Genomic DNA, 17,633 nt, shown 5'->3' on the forward strand with positions numbered 1-17,633 from the left:
AATTTGCTTTGTGTGCAGTAGAATTTTGATGCATTACAATGCATCGTAGAATCGAATCGCATCGAATCGTTACCTGGTGAATCGTAATCGAATCGAATCGTGAAGGAAGTGCCAATGCACACCCCTACTTAAATACATATCAAAGCTGACATTTTGTCATAATTGTGTGTTTTGAAATACACGCAACATACAGGCATTATGTTTACCTCATGTAAATAAGAGGCTGTATTAACTTATTTCTGCCAATTTCCACATTTTTAAAATTACATCTTCCTATTTTAAATGTTTATGTTTTGGAGGGGATTTAAATTAGGGTTCTATTTTCCTATTCAACGAGCCCAGCAGGTTCTGTCATAAAAGCCAATGCTAAATGTTAGGAGGTTTTTTTTTTGGTCCAGACCAAGCAAACTGAACCACAAATGTGAACTCTTTAACGAAGACGCTAAAACGAAGATAATACGTTTGGCCGTCACTGTAATTTGGATGCATTAAGATCTAGCCTACACTTTTTTTACTGAAATGCTAGAAAGTATTTACAAAAGCAAAATTTAATCACTGCTCAAAAAGAGAAGGAAAAACCTTTAAACATTTGAAGTGGGCCGTTAGTACAGGATTAATTTAACATACACTCACCTAAAGGATTATTAGGAACACCTGTTCAATTTCTCATTAATGCAATTATCCAATAAACCAATCACATGTAGGGCTGTCAAAATTGCTCAAATGACGTTCGAATATTCCCTCTAAAACAAACACGAATATTCGAACATCTGGGTGCGCATTTTGTCAATGCATTACGTCAATAACAGGACAAATTAATACAAAGAGACATTAGCTACTTGTATAGTTTGTCATTTGACAACGTATTACTTAAATAATCACACTAGTGAAAGCAGTGCATTTATTCTTTGACAGTGCGACTCCTCTGACCTGTCCCTAAACCCTCATGCTCACATTGCAGTTTTGAAGGCGAAAGGGGGTCAAACAGTATTAGTATGCTGTTCCTAATAATCCTATATAACATTAATAATTGAAACAGCATTATTTTCCTATTCAACGAGCCCAGCAAGTTCTAGTTCTGTTATAAAAGCCAATGTTAAAATGCCAGTGTGAACGCTAAGTGGACCAGGACTAGAGTTTGTTTTGGTTCAGACCAAGTACAAGTGGTAAACTCTTTAATGAAGGCATTAATACGAAGACGAGCACTTGTAGAGCTTTTCTTGTCCAGCTCTTGCATGTTGTTGACTAGTGAATGCTGTGGTATTTGCTAGCTGAGTGCTCAGCAGGCTGCAGCTCTGGAGGTCCAGCGTCTGGAGGAGCGGCAGCGAGAGGAAGCTCGAGAGCGGCAGGAGCAGCTGGAGAAGGCCCGGCTGAGAGGAAACCACGCGCTCCGGAGAGAGCAGAACACACAGGTGTGTGTGTGTGTGTGAATGTGTGCTTGAGTCAGACCTGTGTGTGTGTGTGTGTGTGTGCTGGACTCAGACCTCTGTGTGCCTGCAGGATGGTGTGCGTATGCTGTGTGAGCTGGAGCGACTGCAGCAGGCTGATCTGCTCCGCCGCAGGCAGGCGGTCCTCAGTGTCCCGCCCCAGATCTTCCAGCCACTCTACAGACAGGCCGAGCTCCGGGACGAGCAGCAGCGGGATCTGGAGATCGCCTTTCAGGACATCTGCACGCAGGAGCGCAGTATGTGCCAATGCAGATCTTTGTCACATGAGCTCTAGTTTATGGAAGCTTGTTTTCATCACAGAATAAAAAATAAAAAGGGTACTTCTGAATTTGTATCTCACAATTCTGACATCCATCCATCCATCATCTTCCGTTTATCCGGGTCAAGAGTGTAAGCAGAGACGCCCAGACTTCCCTCTCCCTAGCCAATTCCTCTAGCTTCCTGGGGGAATCCAGAGGCGTTCCGAGGCCAGCCGGAAGACATAATCCCTCCAGCATGTCCTGGGTCTTCCCCGGGGCCTCCTCTGGTGGGACGTGCCCGGAACAGCTCCCTGGGAAGGCGTCCAGGAGGCATTCGAAATAGATGCCCGAGCCACCTCAGCTGGCTCCTCTCGATGTGAAGGAGCAACGGCTCTACTCTGAGCTCCTCTCGAGTGATCGAGCTTCTCACCCTATCTCTAAGGGAGCGCCCAGCCACCCTGCAGAGAAAGCTCATTTCAGTCGCTTGTATCCGGGATCTTGTCCTTTCGGTCATGACCCACAGCTCATGACCATAGGTGAGAGTAGGAAAGTAGATTGACCGGTAAATCGAGAGCTTCACCTTACAGCTCAGCTCCTTCACCACGACAGATCGGTACATCGCACACATTACTGCAGATGCTGCACCGATCCGTCTGTCAATCTCCCGTTCCATCCTTCCCTCACTCGTAAACAAAACCCCAAGATGCTCGCACTCCTCCACTTGAGGCAGAAACTCTCCACCAACCTGAAGTGGGCAAGCCACCTTTTTCCGACAGAGAACCATGTCCTCGGACTTGGAGGTGCTGATTTTCATCCCAGCCGCTTCACACTCTGCTGCAAACCATCCCAGTGCATGCTGAAAATCCTGGTCTGAGGTTGCCAACACGACAACATCATCTGCAAAGAGCAGTGACGAAATCGTGTGCTCCCTAAACCGAACACTCTCTGGCCCTTGGCTGCGTCTAGAAATTCTGTCCATAAAAATTATGAGCAGAACCGGCAACCAAAGGGCAGTCCTGCTGGAGACCAACAAATTTGACTTACTGCCGGCCATGCGGACCAAGCTCCTGCTCCAGTCGTAAAAAGGGACCAAACAGCCCTAAGCAGGGGGCCCTGGACCCCGGACCCCATACTCCCAGAGCACCCTCCACAGGGTGCCTCGAGGGACACAGTCAAATGCCTTCTCTAAATCCACAAAACACATGTGGACTGGTTGGGCAAACTCCCATGAACCCTCCAGCACCCTGGAAAGGATATGGAGCTGGTCCAGTGTTCTGCAACCGGGACAAAAACCACACTTTCTCGGGGAGGCTGAGAAGTGTTTTTTTTTTTTCTGTAGTTGAAACACACTCTCCGGTCCCCCTTCTTGAAAAGAGGGACCACCACCCCAGTCTTCCAGTCCATAGGTACTGTCTCCAACCGCCACGCGACGCTGCAGAGGCGTGTCAGCCAAGACAGCCCCACAACATCCAGAGACTTTAAGGTACTCAGGGCGAAACTCATCCACACCCAGAGCCTTGCCACCGAGGACCTGTTTAACTACCTCGATGACTTCAGCCCGGGTGATGGACGAGTCCCACTCCGAGCCCTCAGCCATTGCTTCCTTAAAGGAAGATGTTTTGGTGGGATTGAGGAGATCCTCGAAGTATTCCTTCCACCACCCAACAATATCCCCAGTTGAGGTCAACAGCTGCCTGTCTCCACTGTAGACAGTGTTGGTAGGGCATTGCTTCCCCCTCCTGAGGCGTCAAATGGTTTGCCAGAATCACTTCGAGGCCAACCGAGTCTTTCTCCATGGCCTCACCGAATTCCTCCCAGGCCAGATTATTTATTTATTTATTTATTTATTTATTTATTTATTTATTCATTCCTCCACAACTACCCGGGCTGTAGTCCGCTTGGCCTGCCGGTACCTGTCAGGCCTGATATGACTCCTCCTTCAGCTTGACGGCATTCCTTACTTCTGGTGTCCACCACCGAGTTCGGGGGTTGCCATCGCGACAGGCACCGGAGACCTTACGAAGGTGGAGAACATGGTCCATTCGGACTCCATATCTCCAGACTCCCTCGGGATCCGGTCGAAGCTCTGCCAGAGGTGGCATTTGAAGATCTCTCTGATAGGGTTCAGCCAAACGTTCCCAACAGACCCTTACAGTTCGTTTGGGTCTGTCCAGGTTCCTCCCCCGCCATCGGATCAAATACACCACCAGGTTGTGATCGGTTGACAGCTCCGGCCCTCTCTTCACCCGAGTTTAAGACACTTGGCCGGAGATCAGATGAAACGACCACAAAGTCGATCATCGACCTTTGACCTAGGGTGTCCTGGTGCCATGTGCTCTGATGGACACCCTTATGCTTGAACATGGTTTTCGTTATGGACAAGCCATGGTTAGCACAGAAGTGCATTAACAGAACACCACTCGGGTTCAGATCAGGGGGGCTATTCCTCCCAATCACGCCCCTCCAGATGTCTCTGTCACTGCCCACACGGGCGTTGTCCCAGTAGAACGATGGAGTCTCCAGTCAGAGCACTTTCCAGCACCCCTCCCAGAGACCCCAAGAGGGCCGGGTAATTTGCACTGCCGTTCAGCCCGCAGGCACATACAATCGTGAGAGACCTATCCCCGACTCGAAGGGAAGCGACCCTCTCATTCACCGGGGTGAACTCCAACACATGGCGGCTGACCTGGGGGACTGTAAGCAAACCCACTCCAGCCCGCTGCCTCTCACGATGGGCAACTCCAGAGTGGTAGAGGGTCCAGCTTCTCTCGAGGAGTGTGGTTCCAAAGCCCCAGCTGTGCGAGGAGGTGAGCCAGACTATTTCTAGTCTGTATCTCTCGACCTCCCACACAAGCTCAGGCTCCTTCCCCGCCAACGAGGTGACATTCCATGTCCCTAGAGCCAGTTTCCGTGTCCAGAGATCGGGTCGTCGGGGGGCCTCGTCTAGGATTGTTGCCGATCCATTATGAACCAGCCCCTTATGATCCCTCCTGCAGGTGGTGAGCCCAAGGAAGGGCGGCCCCACCTCGCTCATTTGGGCTGAGGTGCTCTCATACGAGCCCAACCTCGGGCCTGGCTCCAGTGTGGGGCCCCGGCTGCACCATGCCGGGCGACGTCTCGGTCCTTGATGTTGTAATAATCATAGTGGGTTTCTGAACCACTTTTAGTCTGACCCGTCACCAAGGACCTGTTTGCCTTGGGAGACCCTACCAGGGGCATATTGCCCTGGACAACATAGCTCCTAGGATCATTCAGGTACTCAAACCCCTCCACCACGATAAGGTGACAGTTCAAGGAGATAATTCTGACTATATATCACTCAATTCAGACTTTGTCACTCAATTCAGACTTTATATCTTAATTCTGTGGGGTAATTTGAGCTAAAACTTCATATACACACTCAAAGAACAGACTTATTTTTATCTTGTAAACACTTTATCACCCACCCTTTTAAAAAAAATTCTGTGGCGGAAACAAGCTCCCACACTAGTTAGAGGTGAAGTGTGAGGACTGAAAGGTGAAGGATCCATCACTATTGCTATGGATCGAGCTGATATGCAGAACCTGACCCACTTCACTGTGTTTGTGCTAAGATTGATCTTCTGAATATTAAATGCTTTCCATCATTTGGTCTTCTCCAGAGGTCAAAGGTGATGTGGTGTTGCAGTTGGTACCTGAACCTCTTCCTCCTCCGTCTGCTGCTAGTCATGATGATGAGCTGGATGTGACCCTTGACCCTGAGTGTGCACCTGAAGGGGGGGAGCCTGATACCCCAGTGACTGAAACACCTGGTGGGCAGCCAATCAGAGAGCAGCTTGTCATCGGCAGTGACGGGACTGTAATGATCTCTCTCTCTCTCTCGCTCGCTCTCGCTCTCGTTCTCGCAGATCCTGGTAGGCGGGCCCTGAGGAGACTCTTGGACCGCATTAGGAGCCAGAGAGAGCGCCAGCGGGCCGCGGCACTGACCTCACATGAGGGAGAAGCGGATGTGGAAGTCTCCAGTGTTGAAGCAGGATCTCTGAGCAGCCAGGAAAAGGCCCCAGAGGAGAGTTTAGAGGAGCAGGCGCCCAGCCTAACGCACACCGAAGATGGTAAAGCTTCTGCTTTGATTTTCACTTACACACGTCTATTATTAAGGATGCACTATTGATTTGTCCCATTACACAGTAATGCTGGTTATGAGAGGGATGATACCACTAGGGGTTTAATGATATATCGTTGGCGTAAACGATATGATTCACGATAGTAAGTTTTATTCAAGACTCAGCTTACTGTATAAGGTATAATTTACCCAAAGATGAACAATTATGTATTCACCCTCATGTCATTTAATTAAACCTCCAAACACAAATGAAGAATTTTTGTTTTTAAAGGTCCCGTTCTTCACGTGTTTTCGAAGCTTTCATTATGTTTACAGTGTGCAATATAACATGAGTTCATGTTTCGCGTGTAAAAAAACAGTATTTTTCACACAATTGACTTATCTGTACAGCGCTGTTTCCTCTGTCCTAAAAACGGCCTGATGATTTCCTTGTTCTATGAAGTCCCTCCTTCAGAAACACGTAACGAGTTCTGATTGGGCCAGTGCTTCCCGTATTGTGATTGGACAGCAGTTTAGCACACTTTGCCCGGAAAGGTCCCGCCTCTTACCATAATGGGGAGATGCAAGCGCTGAATGCGTGGGAGAGCAACAACACCACGCCCCCTATTTTGCGTGTTCTTGTGGGCGGAGGGTTCGTCAACAAATGGTTCTAGTGACGTCATTACAGCAGGAAGTGCAGCGGTGTAGTCCAAACCGGCCGCTCGCTGTAGGCTTTGAAAGGGAACTTCTGTTAAATAAAATATCTCGCTTGGCATTGAACTTTGAGCTTTATAATTTTACAGGTATTATTTATGCTCTAACAGCAACATTACACACTAACTAAAGTTTGAAAGATGGAATCTTCTATTTGTTAGTACTTCTATTTGTTGATAACAGCATATTTATAAATGATTCTCATTACAAATTTGGGAAGGCTTTTTGGGAAGGACGAATTTGCATTTCCCCAAAAAAAAAAAAAAAAGATAATTTTGAGCGACTCGACTATAGCACTTGCAGAGAAGCATTTACTGTGAACAGAAACTGGAAGCTATGCTGTACTCCGTCCAAAACATGCTGCATTAGTGTTGTCACGATACCAAAATTATGACTTCGATACGATATCAGACTAAAATATCGATATATCGATACTAAATCGATACCACAGTAAAATAAATAAATAAATAAATAATGTGCTTAATATGACAACAGAACTTGTTATTATTCATTGTTATTTTTTACTAAAAATTAATGTGGCCAGCATGTTCCTTAGGGTTGGGCATCGTTTTGATTTGAACAATTATTGATCAATTACTATTAAAATTATCTCACAAATTTTTGCTATCTCAATGTATTTTTTTACAATGGGGTAATTGTGTTGCAATCGCTTACACACAGCACAAGAAAGCTGGATTTCGAATGGTAAATTGAATTTAAAAAGACGAGTAAACAGTAATAAAATAAGAACAAATAAACAGATTACAAACAATAGCACAAATGAATGCAATAGAATAGAAGATACAAATGAAATAGACTGCTTTATTTTTTCAGGTAGGCCTAGGTCTAACATTCAGATAAGAAACTGAATTAAAAAAATGCATAGTTACATTTAAAACAACATTGGATAATGTTCTTTGTAAAAAATTCAATAGCGTACAGATGAAACTATTAAAGTTACACAAGTTGATCAGTCAAGAGCAGTTGATCGTTTGTCTTTTTGTAGTTTGAACAACAAATGACTGCGGTCCCTTTAAGACTAACAAACGCATGGATCTTGAACACTGTTCCTGTTACTCGTTCTTCCTGAACTGTTTGCGACTGTGGTTACGTTAATACTCTTCCAGATGTGCACTGATAATTCTTTGAGTGTATTTGACCAATAATAAGCTGGAAAAAGAAGCAAATGTTTGCACTTGTATCATGTCAGAGGCGGCTTTATTACGGTAGGGTGTGTGTGTGTGTGTGTGTGTGTGTGTGTGTGTGTGTGTGTGTGTGTGTGTGTGTGTGCGCTTCAGATGTGAGCACGAAATCTGCGGGGATTAGTAGAATTAATTTATGTGCAATCCCGCGCGAAATTCAGACCGATCACTAACACACTGTCATGAGGAAAAAGTCCAGCAGAACGCGCGTTCGCCGTGCTCAGAGGTTAACCGGGCTGAGTGAGAATATGCCGGTGTGTGTCAAATCGCTGACGGTCAGAGAGGAGAGCGCAGCTGATATCGATACTGTAAAAACTGAGAATCGTTTCAGATATTCCAGTATCGATATAGATCGAAATATCGATATTTTTGACAACACTATGCTGCATGTCAAATAAGATATTTGCACTAAACCAAAGCGCTTTCTCAAATCCATCCATTCATAAAAAGGTTACCGGGCAACTGACAAGTAGAGCCAATTTTTTCTCGCACTGTGGACTTTGAACCCTGACGAACAAGCTAGTCCAGTCGAAGGCACCATGAGCTCGTGCAGAGCTGTCAGAATCAATCCGTGCATATATTAGACAACGTAACATTTTGCAGTTTATTTAGTAATTGTTTTAAGGCCATAAAGGTGATTTCAAACATAAAGGAACATACAGCGGCAGCAGGAAGTCATTTCAAGTGCTCTTGGGGGCCCTAAGCAGCCGCTTAGTTCGCTTATGCCTTGGGCCGGTCCTAGCCTAGAAATCTAGACGCACCCTAGCGGCAGCAAATTTAATCTGCCCGCGAGTGTCGTCTAGGCACTCTCATTACCCTTCTGAGCTGTGTTCCTCAAAATCTGGACGGCCCAATCACATCGTGTATAGAGTCGGCGGGCGGAGCCATAATGACGACGGCCGAGTTGCGTTTGCGTTTTTTTTTTTTTTTTTTTTTTTTTGAGTTGCGTTTGCGTGCTTCTAGTAAACACAGAAACTGGTGAACGGCGGTCTTTCGAATCGGCTCTGACCACGACTCTGGAAGACTTGGAGTTAAGCTTTTCTCTGAGAAAAGAACAAAGAACGGCACTGAAGTCATTCTTAAAAAGGGAAAATGTGTTCGGGGTTTAGCCGACCGGATACGGTGAATGTTTAATCTATCAGTGAGCTCTGTTTCACCGTCGTTGCTCTGGTTGGTTGTAGCGCTATCCTATCGCGTGCAGAGGGAGTTTGAAAGACAACCGTTTATCCGCCCCTCGGATTGAGCTGTCAATGGTGAGTTTCCAGACCAAACATCTTGATGTGGGTCTGGCTTGTCAGGCTAGGCCGGCCCTGCATACAAGGACCTTCCGCTCTGTTCACGTCAAGCCGACCCATACTCGAAAAAAACTCGCCGAAACTTGTGAGAAACCGGAAGGAGTATTTTTAACACAGAAATACTCCATCAAACGTCCAACATTAGTTTTTGAAACTTTGTCTATGTTTAGGATGGGAATCCAAGTCTTTAACAGTGTAAAAAGCTCGGTATGCATGAAACAGCATTTCACCCCCCCTTTAAAAGATGGCGCTCTAGATTCAAACACCCATGTGATCTTCCTAAATGACAGCAATTCTGCTGTGTCTTTTATGCCTTTCACATCGCACGTGTGAGCATGAAACCACGTGTATTGTGTCGCTGCCCATGTTAATGTATGAGAGTGTGATCAAAATAAGTATTTTTTTTTTTTGTGACAATTTTAAATGTATTGCTTTGCTTAGTTACACCAGGAGGTGGTTGCATTAAATCAGACATTGATTCAATGTCTAATGCATGCATTCATTCATTCAAAAGATTTATTCACAAACGTGGATTCATTAAACAACGAAACAAGTCTTGATGACTAAGACATTGACTCCATTCAGTTAACTTTATACAAAGTAACGTCTTTCAAATTAACTAAAGCAATGAGCATTTTGTGAGAAGCTCATTAGTCCTGTGATCTCTCTGCTCAGGCCCTGATGTGAGCGATGAAGCCGTAGTGGCAGGAACGCTGCTGCCAGCAGAGGAGCGAGACCAGCTGAAGCCAGGGAGGAGAGCAACACATGTGAGTTCACACATCACCGTTCCTGTTCTCTGCATGGGACGTTTGGCACACATGATGCAGTTCCCGTACACTAGAGGCTTCAGGCGGCTGAGCTGTGATGTGAAACTACTGTACCTGAAGGGCTTGTGAAACACACAAATGCTCCATGAGGGTCTCTACACTTGAACTGAGCTCAGTCATCATTCACCTCAATGCTCTGATAGGAATAGGCAAATGCTAGGGGCGCCACTTATCCATGGGGCGCAAAAATGAGTGATTTTTTTCCCCCCTGGTTTTATTACTGGTACTATTTTATTAATATTCATTTGAAACATTACCAAAAAAAACCCCGCCCAGCGAGGGCTTTAGTGCGTCAGATATAGATTGCGCGATCAGTTTAACATAGGGAATGTGTTGCCGCGTCACCTCTAGACAGGATTGCTTTCATTTTTTAGAGTGCTTAACTGCTCGTGCCAGACAGTGAAAGCTGCCTAATTATTTATGACAGAGGGCCGAATTCACCGTGTCAAAAAGACAGAAGCCCTCTGATGCAGGGAAGATAAGGAATAAGGGGATAAAGACAGAGGTAAAGTGATGAATGAACAGTTTATCTAATTGCATAGTAAAATATGAATATTCTCTAATTCCAGTTATTTTACCTTAAACTTTATGCAAGCAGCTGTTCTCTGTACTCAAAGCGTTAAATGCATGTTTTTTTTTTAAACGTATCACTTTTTTAATAGCCAAATGTTTTTCCAGTTGTGCTAGGGGATATATATGGGATATATGCATAGTTTAGTGGAAGATTGCTGACATCTACAGGAAAACAAACACTTCAACAATTTGTCAATGAATAGTTTGTGCACTAATGTTAGATGCAATTACTCTTGCTATTTGTGTTTAGGCTGTAATGTGGCGTAGGTGCTAACTTTAGTGGTGTAGTTTAAAGGGGGGGTGAAACACTCAGTTTCAGTCAATCTCATGTCAATCTTGAGTACCTATAGAGTAGTATTGCATCCTTCATATCTCCGAAAAGTCTTTATCCATCCAGGATGGATGGATTCGGTTTATGGACTATTGTATGCAACTAGACCTTAGAGGTAGCAAGCAAAACGGTTTTGCACGTCAGACTAGTGTAACGTTATACAGAGAACAGCAATGGAGTAACCGTTAGCGCATTTGAATGACGAAGCACGCGATCGTGTCGTTTACTGATGTTTACTCACGCGACGATAGCCGACAGCACAGACATTTGAAGCAGTTTTACTCAGCGGCTGCTTCCAAAGCAGGACCGAACCTTTATCGCTGGGACTGCTCCGTCAAAAACACACTTCTTTGGTATGATTTGGTAAAGTCCTGACAGCAGTGGCGTGTAAATCCACTTTGAGGCGCGACTGAAACGATGTTGTGAAGCTTCCCGTCATTTCTGCGTTCAAATCGGTTCAAATGCAGCGCTGCCTTCCCGGAATGCTGTGCTGAAGCGTTGAAGTCGCTTAATGTCAAAGTGGAAGAATAAAGTGGAGCGCGGCGTGGACTATAACCGACATTAGTGTTCACGGACGACTGGATCTGCACCTGAGAGCAGTGTTTACGGCCGCGCATGTCCTCTCTCGCTCTAGTCCCGCGCGGGCGCACCCTACCGGGAGAAGAGCCCGTATGGCCCATACAAGGACCTTCCGCTCTGTTCACGTCAAGCCGAGCCATACTCGAAAAAAACTCTCAGAAACTTGTGAGAAACCGGAAGGAGTATTTTTAACACAGAAATACTCCATCAAACGTCCAACATTAGTTTTTGAAACTTTGTCTATGTTTAGGATGGGAATTAGTGTTGGGCGATATGCCTAATTTTCCAATCGTCATATCGTCAGCCTGTGAGATCGCCGATACACGATCTTATCGCGTCGGGGCGGAGCATTCAGTGGCGTAACTTTGTTTTAAAAAGTGGGTGGGACAGTCTCACGAAAATGCGTATAGTACGAGTGTGCAATCTCGTGGAATGTATACGTCAAAATGAGCTTTGGCTTGCAAATGGTAGGCTTCGCAGTTTTTCGTGTGCATATGATACACACTTTATGGCAAATTATAAGGGGGGTAGCATTGCTAATACAGTGTTATATCAGATGTAAAATGTGTACAGTAACAATTGTAGAAAAATTTGTATTAGGATGTCCAGAAATCAATTAAATATAGGCCTAGTTCATTTATTGATATAGATCTCGTTTAATTATTTCATCTAACACAATATAGTGTTAGTGTCCAAATTTTTCACGTGAATAAAGGCATAGATTTGCACACTTTAAATCCTCGTATTTTTTTTCTCATTAAAACCGAATATCATCAGTGATTGTACATCAAGAACAGGGACAGTTTTTGCGCATTTTGTTTCGTGATTTTACCGGAACGAATAAAACAGTTGGATTAAAGTGCTCTGCACATGCACAAGCCACGAGAGAAATCTGCACCACTGAAAACAGCGGCAACGAGCGCCAGATCGCCTCTTATTTAACAAACGAAATGATGCTCTTCTAGTTAACCAGATGTGTTGTGTTCGTATTAGTTAGGTATGCTGCGTTTGCAGTCCGCAACTGATCCGCTGTTGCATACCACAAACACAGCATTGATTCATTATTTTTTATTTAAAATCCAAAAGTTTTTACTGAACATGGCTCGTCAGAATTGCAATTCTCTTTGTTTAGTCTTCTAAGTCAGGTTAATAGGCTATTAAATGAATTGAATAAAATGCTGTTTATGTATACTATACATAAACAGCATTTTATTCAATTCATTTATTCATATTTAGATTTAGCTCACACAAGTGGCAAACATTTAAACATAGGTTATAGCCTAAATCACAAACATTTTAAATTAGAAACTTACAATAGGCTATTCAAAAACAGCCGACTCTCGTCTTTCCTTTCGTTTTTAAACCTTTTAAAGGAAATCCTGCAGTGTCGTTTCCTTGCTTAACTTGAAAAAAAGCCACGTGTTGACTTTGAAAAACAATAGTATATTTAAAATGATATGCATCTGTGGTTAGGCTACTAGATTTTCGCGTCAGAACATGTTTATTTTAATGCGAACAATGTTCTGTAGCTTTAATGCAGCAGCGCAGCAAAGAATAGACTCGGTACGAAAACGGCACTGCTGCAGACGCAACGCTCCTGGAACGGACTGACGGACAGCATCAAGCTGTCATCCGTTAACATGGGTACGGAAAAAAAAAATACGCACCGCACACGCACTGCAGACGGTATATGTGTGAAACGGGCTCCATCGGAACGCGTGTTCAGTGCAGCGGGCAACATACTCCCGCAACCTTCTCAAACCCGAGAGAGTAAACCAGCTGGTTTTCTTATACAAAACATTTTTGGGAATAGATTCCTGAATTGCATAACAATAATTATTGTCTTAATTGTTTCTGGCCTTGTGTTTGTTTTAGCAATACGTTCATTCGAGTATAGCTTACATTTGAGGTGATTTAATTGTTTTGCCGTTTTATTTGAGTTCTTTCATTGTGTTATTTATTTATTAAAGCCTATTTCGTTATTTATGATTTTTACCGTCAACCTGGTGTCGCAGCCTGTCTATTTTGATGGACTATTTATTTCTGTAGCCCATACAGCGGGCAAGGGCTAAAACACATTATTAGAAAATACATTATCTGCTGACATTTAAGTATTTCACTGCACGAAATCTTATCTTAACGGCCAGTGCAATATTTTTTGTTCATTGTTGTTCCGTCGTTAAGTCGTTTGAAATAAAGCTGCTTTTACTTTTTGACTGATTGTTCTGTTCAAATTTATAGGCTATAGCCTATAATTATAATATAGCAATTTGTTATTGTATTATTATAAGTATAAAATAAATGTAGGCCTACATTTATGGAAGAAAAAAATGCTTTAGCCTGATGATGATGATGCCGTTTTCGCCATGGCTTATGTGGATTTGTGAATATAGGGCTAGGTTGATCACCTTGCAATTAAAATCTAAAATTACTTATTTTTTTAGTCTTTAAAAAAACATTTTTTTCACTGAAGAGTAACTCATTTTAACATTTTAAAAGCGTGTGGTGTTGCACTCGCAGTATATATGCGGCACGTAGCCTGTGAGTGCAACACCACGCGCTCTGATGTTGATGTGAATAGTAAGGCTAAGCAGAATAAGTACTTAATGTAATGTAATTAATAATTAATGTAATGATGATAATAATAATAACTATGATCATAATATTTTCATTTAATAATGATTTTTAAAAAAATTATATTCATGGGGAGTGAGCCAAATATCGCCTTGAAATCGCCAACAGCTTCAGCTTTCGGCGATCTCTCTGCCTATCGTCGATACACGATACTATCGTCTATCGGCACAACACTAATGGGAATCCAAGTCTTTAACAGTGTAAAGAGCTCAGTATGCAGGAAACAGCAGTTCACCCCCCCTTTAACTTTAATCGGCCTTTAAAAAAATGTATATACTATTCAAAGTTTTATCTTCACTATAAATATAATAGTGATGTCTTCCGAGGCCTTTTTTTTAAACCACATTTGGTAGTTGTCTGTTAGCTGTAAGAGGATCTTGCATGTCTTCCGGTCCAGGAGGAGGCGTTGTTGAGACGGCAGCAGGAGCAGCTGGCTGTGCTGCAGGAGCTGGAGGAGAGGCGGTGTGAGCTCGAGCGGCGCTTGAGAGAGACTCAGCAGATGAACAGGACGCTGCAGGACGCCACTCAGATTCGGGAGAGCGCAGGGCTTCCTGAGCCGCCTCCAGAGGTGCGTCTCTTCACAGAAAGGCTTCCCAAACGCGTGTGGGTCGTGCAGTGTTGAAAATATATTTCTGTACATTAGGGATGCACCGATACCGATACCGGTATCTGGTATCGGCCTCGATACCACATTTTCGAAAGTACTCGTACTCGTTAAAAGTCCCCCGATACCGGGGACGATACCATGGTCTGAGAAATGTCTATGCTTGAGCGGCGTGTAAGGGGTTAATCACAGGTGCCGAGTGCCCGCCCCCAGGCCCGGCTACAGCTCAGAGCGGGGAGAAGGCGAGACGAGACAAGATACGTCAGCAGTGTGGAACTATTTCAAAGTGCATGAATACGACAAAACAAAGGCGGACTGCAAATTGTGCTCAAGGAAATTGTCCAGAGGAGGCTCAAAAGGTAGTGCATTTAGTACAAAGTAATGAGTACAAAGAGTTTACCCACGCTTCTAAACCAACACAACCCACACATCAGCAAACTCTTGCAAGACGAGAGAAAATGTCCAGAGACAATCCACGTGCTGTGAAAATAACACAGGCAATCATCGAGTAGCCCCGTGTCACTAATTAGCCCAACCTCCCAGTGGATAGACGAGAGTTTCACGCTGCAACAAGCCATATTACATGCGAAACAATTCCGCAGAATTTATATACTTTTATGAAAGAAATACTTGAGTTGCACTGTAACTGTTTATTTTTTTTTTTAAATAATTATTTATTCTGTAATATGTTGCATACAACATGCTTTTCATTTTAAATAAATGTTCTTAATTCCAAACTAGTCCCTTGTTTTTAAAGTAAAGCTGTTACCTGTAAATTTAAATCATGTTTTTTTTAAGTACTCTGTATCGGTATCGGCGAGTACTGAAATGCAAGTACTCGTACTTGTACTCGTTTTCCAAAAAAGTGGTATCGGTGCATCCCTACTGTACATATAAAAATATGCATTACATTTCAGCAGAAACTTCAAAAAAAAAAACAACTTTCCATAAAAGTTTGGGAACTGTGAAGTGTAGTTAATGTCCTTAAGTCCGGCTGGGGTCATCTTCAGACCAGGGTCATTCACCACACACCAGTCCGTGGTAAATGTTGGTGATTTGTGGATTGAAAAGCCTTCTAACTGCATTGATGCAGAAAACAGGAGGGACACTGTGCCACAACAGTGCTGGTTTCATCTGTTTAAATCACGAGGGCATTTGTGTTTGGCACATGATGCGGTTCCCGTACACTAGAGGCTTCAGGCGGCTGAGCTGTGATGTGAAACTACTGTACCTGAAGGGCTTGTGAAACACACAAATGCTCCATGAGGGTCTCTACACTTGAACTGAGCTCAGTCATCATTCACCTCAATGCTCTGATCAGGGCCGGCCCACCGCCGTTAAGTTCATCCACAGCCCGAACTTCAAAAGGATGAGTCCAAACAAAATCAGGAATCTTTAAAATCACATTTACACTTGTTCTGAAACCTCTGCTCCAAGCTCAATCTCCGTGTGCTGTTAGTGGTCATGTTCGAGACTGGTCAGCGAGTAAACACATTTGTTCTGAGCTCACACTGCGCAATTTAAATAAAAAAATATTTGAGCTGAGGCAGAGCTAATGTTCAAACAACTCTAGTAACACGGTTTCGTTTCGCTTTTGCACGTTTGTTTCTCATAAGATTTGATTGCTGGTAAGTGGTACCTTTTTGTTGCTTGTTTCACTCATGGTTTACTGCATCTCCATGCCTAAAATGTAGGGATGCACCGAATCCAGATTTTTGAGGTTCGGCCGAATACCGAATCCACTGGTTAAGATTCTGCCGAATCTGAAACCGAATACCGAATCCAACTCCCATCCTCAGTCCATTATCACAGTAAACACATTAATGACATAAACAACGTCCACAGCAGTGGATTTTTAATTTAATTTTAATTTTTAAAAAAAGGCAACATTATGCCAGGATGACTGTGCCGTATTGCTGTCTGTAGATTCCTTCATGCACAAAAAAAACAGTTCACCAGTGCTCATATATTATCAGCATCAGTTTTCCGAGAGAAACAGCAGCCGTCCCACTCCGAGAGAAACAATTCGGGTCAAGACGACGCTATCACGCATGCAGTATCTCAGCTCACCGGTTCTCACAGCAAAACATGTCTCAGTTCAGTGAACTGTTGGAGTTACAACATATACTTCAAGATATTAGTCTATTTCTAGTCTGAGGGACTGTCACTCATGTCAGAAAGTGAGTAACTATAGTAACTTCAGCGCTGATTTGAGACGCGAACCGTTTAAAACGATACCGTCCGATTTGGTGAACTGGTTCGACCGGATCACTAAAAAGATACGGTTAAAAAGAACGATTCGTTCGCGAACTGGACATCCAGCGGCTATTGTTTAGGGTTTATGCCACCACGAGACAAATCGGCATTGCAAATTGAACATAAAGCTCGACTTGTGATTTGTAAATAATGTGTGGCGGGTCACATGTAATGTATTTTAATAGCTGACCTGCGGGCTGTTTGAAATTCATCCCTGATTTTTACAGTTTTACACGCACTGAAGCATTTGGATTGAGCGGTATTACACTATAAACACCAAGCACCAAAAGTCACTGGATAAGATGTAACCTTTCCCTCAGCTCATAGTGAAATCTTGTGTCTGCACAGGTGGACTCTGATGACCCAAACACGCAGAGACTCCATCAGTACCAGCAGAGACTCCTTCAGCAGAACAGGTCAGACCGGATAGAGGCACTAAAGCAGTCGTGCACCTGATTACAGTTCGGTACTGAAATTATACAAATGTGACGATACCAGGATTTCCCTCTAGCATTTTAAGCTGTTGAACAGATTCTTAAAGGTCTCTGATTGGCCGTTGTGTTCACGTGCTCAACATACATGTCTACAATGATCAACACTCTTCACACAGTAGCCGTTGAAAGCAGGCACCTATCAGCAGATCCGTCTATCAGCGGATATATTAGGAATCCGCTGATAGACCTCCCTTTTAAACGCGTGTGCGTGTGTAAGCGTGCGGTGAAGAGCGTTGATCATTGTAGCCAATCACAGACATGTACAGTGCCTTGCAAAAGTATTCGGCCCCCTTGAACTTTGTGACCTTTTGCCACATTTCAGGCTTCAAACGTAAAGATATAAAACTGTAATTTTT

At 43.8% G+C, this 17,633-nt stretch overlaps 1 protein-coding gene and 1 long non-coding RNA gene across 4 annotated transcripts in view; one reads left to right on the top strand and one right to left on the bottom strand.

The window, feature by feature from the left end:
• The window catches only part of LOC137084050 (uncharacterized), a 648,504-nt gene that overhangs the window by 392,671 nt on the left and 238,200 nt on the right, over nucleotides 1-17,633 (bottom strand). The gene's annotated exons all lie outside the window — the stretch shown is intronic.
• The window catches only part of cep295 (centrosomal protein 295), a 64,378-nt gene that overhangs the window by 10,236 nt on the left and 36,509 nt on the right, over nucleotides 1-17,633 (top strand). For all 3 annotated transcript variants that reach the window (XM_067449973.1, XM_067449972.1, XM_067449971.1), the window contains exons 6-12: nucleotides 1,272-1,412; nucleotides 1,501-1,684; nucleotides 5,329-5,478; nucleotides 5,575-5,778; nucleotides 9,655-9,746; nucleotides 14,321-14,491; nucleotides 17,132-17,199. In XM_067449973.1, coding sequence (XP_067306074.1) covers nucleotides 1,272-1,412; nucleotides 1,501-1,684; nucleotides 5,329-5,478; nucleotides 5,575-5,778; nucleotides 9,655-9,746; nucleotides 14,321-14,491; nucleotides 17,132-17,199 — 1,010 coding nt within the window. The remainder of the gene's footprint in view (nucleotides 1-1,271; nucleotides 1,413-1,500; nucleotides 1,685-5,328; nucleotides 5,479-5,574; nucleotides 5,779-9,654; nucleotides 9,747-14,320; nucleotides 14,492-17,131; nucleotides 17,200-17,633) is intronic.

This window comes from Pseudorasbora parva, chromosome 8, assembly GCF_024679245.1.
Source record: "Pseudorasbora parva isolate DD20220531a chromosome 8, ASM2467924v1, whole genome shotgun sequence".
NCBI classification, from domain to species: domain Eukaryota; kingdom Metazoa; phylum Chordata; class Actinopteri; order Cypriniformes; family Gobionidae; genus Pseudorasbora; species Pseudorasbora parva.